At 38.0% G+C, this 8,048-nt stretch overlaps 1 protein-coding gene across 1 annotated transcript; it reads right to left on the bottom strand.

Annotated features, from left to right (window-relative positions):
* Window positions 1-1,723: 1,723 nt before the first annotated feature.
* On the bottom strand, window positions 1,724-4,271 carry LOC109240908. The gene is made up of 2 exons (XM_019407590.1): window positions 4,019-4,271; window positions 1,724-2,554 (listed from the first exon to the last, which is right to left on the bottom strand). The coding sequence occupies exons 1-2, from the start codon at window positions 4,089-4,091 to the stop codon at window positions 1,938-1,940; spliced, it is 690 nt and encodes a 229-aa protein (XP_019263135.1). The 5' UTR covers window positions 4,092-4,271; the 3' UTR covers window positions 1,724-1,937.
* Between the last annotated feature and the right edge of the window lie 3,777 nt (window positions 4,272-8,048).

The following is an 8,048-nucleotide window of genomic DNA, read 5'->3' on the forward strand; positions in this document are numbered from 1 at the left end:
ACGTAAACTTTAAAAAACTAAAGTAAAAATAAGTAAAACTAATTTAGTTTTTAGTAAAACTGAATTGTTTTTGTAAAAACTGAAAAAAAGAAGATTTTACTAAATTAGTGGACTACAAGTGCATTAGTTTAAAAAACAAAAATATTTTACAAAATATTTTTTTAAGTAATTATTTTTAATTCAGCATTGACCTAACGGTCAAGGGGCATAAGTGAACCAAAAAGGTGGATGGAGGGGTATTTTTAGCCCAATAGGTGGGTGAAGGGTATTTTTAAACCTTTTCCAATAGTTTAGGGGCATTTTAAACCCTTTTCCGTTTTGTCAATGAAGGCTCGAGCCAGTTTTTATGTACCTCGACTTTTTTATTGAATCCGTTCCAGTTTATGTGAACCTATTTCCTTTTTGGTCCGTTCCAAAAAGAATGACCCCTTTCTAAATTTGTAAACAATTTAGCTTAAAATTACGATTCTACCCTTAATGAGAAGCTTTTATAACCACACAAATACTTTGGGCCCCTTTGTTAGTTGTTTAGGAACACAAATTCTAAAAGTCTTCATTTTTTCTTAAACTCTGTGCCCAATCAAAGAGGTTCACATAAATTGGAACAGAGGGTAGTTGTTACTTCGCGTTATTATAAGTATCGAGTAACTCTACCTATCAAGACTTAGACTGATAAAAAGAAATCATATAACGATTTTTATCTCTACTGGAATTTGAACTACAGGGTGTGTTTGGTATAACGGAAAATATTTTCCAAGAAAATGTTTTCTTCGAAAACAAGTAGTAATCTTATTCATTTTCCGGTGTTTGGTATGCAAATTAAGGAAAATGACTTCTCAAGAGTATTCATAAATAATTTAGATATAATATGAAGCCATAAACTTTCAAACCAACAACCTTCCGGACCCACAAATTTCATAAACTTACGAACCGCTAATCATTCAAAACCGCGGAATTTCGAACCCGTAAACTTTATAATTTCTAAAACCGTAAACTTCCAATTGGAGGAAAATGAATTGATAAGGAAAATATTTTGCAAAACATTTAAGCCAACCAAACATGGAAAATTGAAAAATATTTTCCGAAAAATATTTTCTTTCGTACCAAACACACCCATAGTCTGGAATTTTTTACCCCATGTTAATGATCGCTAGGCCACAACCGGTGCTGGGGAACACCGCCTTAAAATTTTGTACGAGAGTTCTTCGACCAAACAAAAAATTATATGTCCAACATGTTTGGCCAGGATATCACTGAACGTTTCTTATCCACTAAGAGTACTTTTGCATTTAGTGCATGAAAAAACCAGCTAGCTACTACTGGTTAAATACATCTTGTGTTAGTTATCAACCAATAGTCTCTAGGGCATTCATGATTAGTTTATTTGATGCTGAGTTTTTCAAACAAATGAATATGACTAATTAACCACCCTGACCCCCATTCTTCATCAGTTTCTGGACACTAGCAAAAGGAACTATGAAAGAAAACTGCAACAACATAAAAAGGGCAGCATTTCGCGTTCATGCAGGGTCCGGAGAAAGGCCGCATCCCAAGGGGTGTGATGTAGGTAGTCTACCCTGATACAAACATCATTGGCTGATTCCACGGCTCGAACCCGTAACCTATAGATCACACGGAGATAATTGGACCGTTGCTCCAAGACTCCCCTTTCAAAAAACTGCAAAGGCATGACAAATATAATAGCCACCAAAGCTAGTTGAGGTGCACGTAAGCTAGTGTGAAGACTACCATTATGAACAGATAATAGTAACAAAAATAAAGATGACAGCCACATAAGCTTATATATCCAAGACTCCTAAGTATTGAAACTTCTAGTGCGTAATGCATTACAATATCTTAAAAACCTCAAACCTCAAATTATTCTAGATAAGAAGTTCTCATCACAAGTTCTTAAAAGCTGAATCATGAGTTGGTTTCTATGGGGTAAGTTTTGCCAATAGCGCCTTATTGTGACAATGCTCGGCATCAACAAAATAGAAGTTCCCGTTGGCCTTGAATGTTACGAAAGGTCTATTGGTTTCAGGAGGCCTGATATCCGAAAACTTAATCGTCTTTGGAATGTAAGTTGCCAGCCAAGACATCATCTCCACTTCAAAAGAATCTGAACCTGGTTTCCACCTCAGTTTGTGAATATAGGGGCTCACAAACCAGTGAAGCGCAGCGGTAGTAGAAGCACTGAAGAATATAACAGTAGATGCAACTGCTCCCTTTAGTACCACATTCGAATCAGTAGATGTCATGAAGGTTATGACGGGGCCTAAAGATACAGAGAGGCAACAGGTTGAAAGGGAGAGAAGCTTCACTTTCTTGATCGTGCTCGAGATAGGTCCGTAGTAGACAACTCCACCATCTTTTTCGTCATTTCCTGCTTCCCCTACTCTATGAGGCCCTATGCTGATCTTGTTGTCCTCTTGTGCTGCTGCGGACTGTGATAGCCACCTTCTATGGACAGCAGCTGGCCGTGTCACACAATTAAGGTCAGTTTTGGTACCAGTGACAAGTGGCCGAGTTCCATAACTAGTCAGATGACCACCTGAGAAAGTAATGGGGAACAATAAGCGGACGCTCGAGCACAATCATCATGAACAAGTCAACAAACAGATAAAGTAAATAAAACGAGAGGCAGAAACGGAAGGGATGTTGCAGCAAGGTTTACAAAAATTAAGTAGTAAACGATTTGATCTAAAAATTTGACAGATAAAGGGCAGCCTGCTGCACAAGGAATCCCGCGTTCATGCACGGTCCGGGGAAGGGCCGCACCATAAGGGGTGTGATGTAGACAGGCTACCCTAATGTAAGCATTAGTAGCTGCTTCCACAGCTTGAACCCGTGACCTATAGGTTACATGGAGACAACTTTACCGTTGCTTCAAGGCACCCCTTCAAGCAGGGGAGACAACTTTACCGTTTTATTTACTCTATCTGTTTGATATTCTAACATAAACAGAGATGCTGAAAATAAAAATTCACCAAGGAATGGTATGATAAAAGTGAAGAAAGGCCAAAATATACAATTTCATCACAAGAAAAGGCCAGAAAGAAAAGGAGCAAAGTCCAGCATTTGACAACCCGAAAGCAGAAAATTTAGTGTAGGAATAGAAATAAGTTAGAATTAGGGCTGAGAATCTACAATAATAAACTTCAGTAAACCAGAAGTTCCATTTATAACTATTCCAAGTTTCACCTCAAAGATTCATGCTTTCCTTTCCGCAAATATGTTTCTTGAGAAATTTAGAGTCAAATATGAATATTGTCAGGTAATACTCATGATCCGTCTTCCGTCCAATTCTCAAGTCCTAAATATGCCGAACTAAGAGTTCAGCATTTAATAAAGCAAAAACTGGAGTCATCAAACCACTTGTAATGGGAGTGCACGAAAAGATAAAGTAGTGACAGCCTCCCTCAGTAGATCAGTAAATAAAAAGTTACAACTTTCTCTCTTCAAAAACCTTAAGCTATAAACCCCAATTACTTCATCTGTTCTCAGGGACGAGTGTAGCGTGTAGGTTATGGGTTCATCCGGGTTCAGTAGTTTGGGCTTGGATCGCATATCTATTAAAAAATTCAATAAATATGTAATAATTGATTTTGAACCCAGAACCTTGAACCCGAACCCATAAAGTTTAAATCCTGAATCTGCTTCTGTCTGTAATGACCCTGAAAGACATATTCCTGCCTGCTGAATTAAGCGCAATCCATTTCTCTTCTTATGAACATCAAATAAGGTTACCAATAAGGTAATAAGGAACATCAAATATATTTTAAAACTTCTTAATTATGTAAACATGTGTATATAATTCGAGTTGAAAACATGCTGAAGGATACAGTGGCAATATACAGTAATTCCACAAGATTAACAGAAGGGTGTTTCTTGCATAGATTTTCTTTCCCTAGTGACCAACTATACATTTAGACACAAAAAAAAACTTAAATAGAAGGGGGCAATTATACAGAAATGAAACTGGTAAAAAGAGCTAGAAGAGGATTAAACACAAAACCTGACTGGAAATTCCTGTATTTTAGAGGATTCGCTTGAGATCGAACCAAGTGAAAAAGGGTTCCTCTTGCCATTGTTCAATTCTGATGCAAAACCCACAACTGGGGATCTAGCAAGGGTTTTTGGGTTATTTTTGTCACGTAGAATAATAATAATATGTGAAGGTCAAAAGTAGTTGGGCATTTGGTTTAGTGGTATGATTCTTGCTTAGGGTGCGACAGGTCCCGAGTTCAATTCGCGGAATGCCCCTTCATCTTTTTGACGATCGAATTTCTTTCATATTTTCTAATCCTAATTTCTTTTTAATTATGGTGATATCTTGATCATTGTAAGAATTATCATCTAGTGTTTATTTGGGATTTGAATCTTCGTCTTCAATCCTCCCATATTTTTCACCCTCTTCAATGATCACTAGGTCACATTTTGGATTTTTTTTGCTGCATTTTATATGATAATATTTGATAGAACAAAGTTTAAGCTGTGTTGCATTATATCTGTTACGCGGCGCCTTCCTGAGATTCCTTGGAAGGGCGACGTAAGGCTAGGCAACTGATGTCAGTGCAGTTGATGTCCGCCAACTGAGGTCCCCTCCGTACGCTAGACGAGATTCTCAGTGCCGTACGGGAAAACCAATGTCAAGAGCAATTGAGAGAACAGAAATGAGAATTCAGAATGAAAGAAAGCTTGATTGCATTAATGAAAGCTATTACAGAAAAGCAACGCGGTGTCGAGGGGGAGAGACACCAGTACAGAGAATTGCTTGCTTGCTAGAAAGTTTTGATTGCTTGATCCCCCCTAATAGTACTTAAAAAAAAATAATCCAAAGTTACAAGACTAGACTTGACTAAGCTAGAGAAACATAATGGAAGTACATGAAATAAAACTACTCTATATTTACAATGAAAATGACTTAGTTTTCTATAAGGCAGCAGCAGGTCCGTTGTCAGCAGCAGTGTCTTTGGCATCACGGTCTGCGCGCGCGGCGCTGTTGGCTTCTGCCTGCGGCTTGGCGCTCGCGAGGGATATCGGTGGGGCGACAGAGGCACCTGCGCGCTTGTCACTTGGCGCGGCCAAGACCACGGGGCCGTCCGTGGCGCTAGGCATTGGGAGGTTTGCTAGGACGCCACGGGGCGCGCCCAAGGGGTCATGGGGCATGGCTGGAAAGCCGCCCATGACATTCTCCCCCACCTGAGTTGGCGACGTCCTCGGCGCCTTCCTTGCAAAATAATCTTCAATGAGGCTCTTGTAGGCTTTGAGGTTTGTTCCCCTCTCCCAAGTATTCTCTTCTGCATCACAGCCCTGCCATTTCACCAAAAACTCTTGGTGATCTTTCCTTGAGGCATGAATCACTCTGTCATCAAGGATAGCTTCAACACGCCTTTTCCCAGTTGAATTGGGACCTCGAATACTGGGTATTGTGAGCTAGCTCCTTGAAGGATCCTCCGTGTCTTCCCGAAAAGGTTTCAGGAGACTGACATGGAAGACAGGATGAATTTTCCACCAAGCTGGGGTATCCACCCGGTATGCAACCTTCCCAATGCGCTTTTCAATGGACAAGGGTCCAATGTATTTTTGCAATAGGCGAGGGTCATGGACCCCTGCAAATAAGTACCGCTTTGGAATTTTGACCATCACTTTGTCTCCTACTTGATATTCAACAAAGCATAATCTAGTGATTGGGAAAAGCAAATGTACCTCAGGACAAATAGTAGTATGAAAAACAGAAGAAAAGATCTTAAAAAGAAAGGAGGAGATGTGATGTAGATGAGAAGAAGAAGAGAAGAGGAGAGAGATAAGGAGCAATATGACGCTGTGTTGACACACGCCAACATAAGAAACATCTCGTTCGCGCGCTTTTCTGACGAAAGAATAAGTAATCCTTAATCAGACTTTTTTGAAATTAAAAAATTAGTGGGTCAAATAATAAAAAGGGAAAAATTTCCATTTGCTCATCTCCTCTAAAACTATTCAATTTCCATTCATTATACCTTTGCTAGTCTTTTATTTGATCTGCATTTGTAAAGTAGTATTTAACAGCTTGTTTGGATGGTTGTTTCCCGTTGTATCGTATTGTGTTGTTATTTAAAAATAATGTTTGTTTGTATGGTTTCATTAAAATTGATTGATATTGTATTGTTAAATTCATTGTTCCGGACAATGAAAAATCTCTTTTTCTGAAACAACTTGATTTGGATGTGCGGGATGGGATTGTTTTATTTTTCTTGTCCAATATTTGCCCTTAACTTATTACTCCAAATTCTATTTTACCATTTAGCCCTTTTTGCTATTTTAACTCCAAATATTCCAAACCCTATGAACCATACTATTATTTTTTTTACAACTTCTGCGCAACGTTAAAGTGTTTTGACGCCTTTTCTGTTTTATTTTTCTCCTAATTTGCTTTTAACTCAATTCTAATTATTGTAGCTCCTTGTTTGCCTTCTGTCTATCTCGCTCGTTTGTTCTGCTTTCTTAAGGTATTTTGCCTTCTTTCTGTTTTGTTTTTAAAAAATATTTTTTATGCATAATTTTTGATAAAATTTAATATTTAAACATTGGAGGGTATTTTAGTAAATATCAGTTACAGTACAGTACGTCAGTCAAACTAAACAGCAATAATTATATTTAACAATAACAAACAATACAATCTATCCAAACATATGTATTCATAAAAATACGATACAAGTACAATACAATACATGATAAACGATGAGGAACAATGATCCAAACAGAGTGTAAGAAAAATTATTAAAATTTACCCCTCTACTTTTTATTATAAGTTTAAAAGAACCTCATCACGCATTTAAGTTAGGAGCTATCTTGGTTGTTGTTGAAAGGTATGAATGAACACTTTTACCCTAATTGGTTGAGAGTGAACGGGAGCTTGATAATGGTTTAGTCCTTAAAGTTAGACTGTCACTAAACCCGACACTATTTTATTAGTGCGGAAAATATATTGAAAGCGCCCCTTAGTTTGTCCTCAAACGATCATTTGAACACTTAACTATGCATATGGCAGGACAGACAACTTCTATTTTAACCACATAGCGTTGTCTCGTGAACACTCGGAGTTCAACAAGCCTCATGTTGAGTACACTCGGCTGATAATATCCAATCTTGATAAATTATTGGAATGACATATGTATTTCTTAAATAGAATAGTACTTCCTCCGTTCCAGTTTATTAACCTATTTCCTTTTTGGTTTGTTCAAAAGAATAACCCCTTTCTTAAATTTGGGATACAATTAGTTTTAAACTTAGCAATGCTATCTTTAATGAGAAGCTTTTATAAGCCACACAAAATACTTTGCCCACTTTTTAACTTATTTAGGACCACAAAATTCCAAAAGTCTTCATGTTTTCTTAAACATTCGTTGGCCCAGTCCAAACATTCCAGTTCACATAAATTGGAACTGAATTAGGGAGTTAGTCCAATATTAAGAATATGGTTGTAAATTTTCAATTAAAAAATAAGAAAAAGACCCTTACTCCCACTATCAGAACCTTTAAACCACCATAAAAATAACCCAAAAAGTCATAAAAAACCACTTTGTTTAACACCATGGACGTTGGATTACCATGGACGTTGCAGCACCCTCTTTATACAATTAACCGAATGTTTGCACCTTTCACGGTAGCTTTCTCAAGTTAGATGTTAAAAAAACAGGCAAAATGCTATGGAGACCTTCTTGCTGCCGGACAACGTGGAAAAACTCGGGCGGAATACGCCGGAGCCGCCGTATGGGGAAGGCAACCCTTCCCATCGTATCTGGCGGAAACCACGTCTACATTGCCACCGAAAACCTCTACTCCGTGCCTAAAACACATCAGAATGCCAAAAGGAGCAGAATAAACCAACTAGAACGAATCCGACCCGACCCGACAAGTGCATGAACCGAGGAGAACACTTCCACTCGATTTGAAAATTCGAAGGTTTTAGATGTTTCTTTTTGTTTTTCATATTTTGGGGTCAATAAGGGAAATTCAAGGAAGTGTTAGTTGGTTGATGTGGTGGTGTAATAGTGAGGATT

The sequence above is a fragment of the Nicotiana attenuata genome, unplaced genomic scaffold (genome assembly GCF_001879085.1).
Source record: "Nicotiana attenuata strain UT unplaced genomic scaffold, NIATTr2, whole genome shotgun sequence".
NCBI classification, from domain to species: domain Eukaryota; kingdom Viridiplantae; phylum Streptophyta; class Magnoliopsida; order Solanales; family Solanaceae; genus Nicotiana; species Nicotiana attenuata.

Coding starts and splice junctions, on each gene's coding strand:
- LOC109240908 (XM_019407590.1), bottom strand. CDS start 4,091: ATGGCAAGAGGAACCCTTTTTCACTTGGTTCGATCTCAAGCGAATCCT. Junction 2,555..4,018: donor ATACAGGAATTTCCAGTCAG/GTTTTGTGTTTA, acceptor TTACTTTCTCAG/GTGGTCATCTGACTAGTTAT.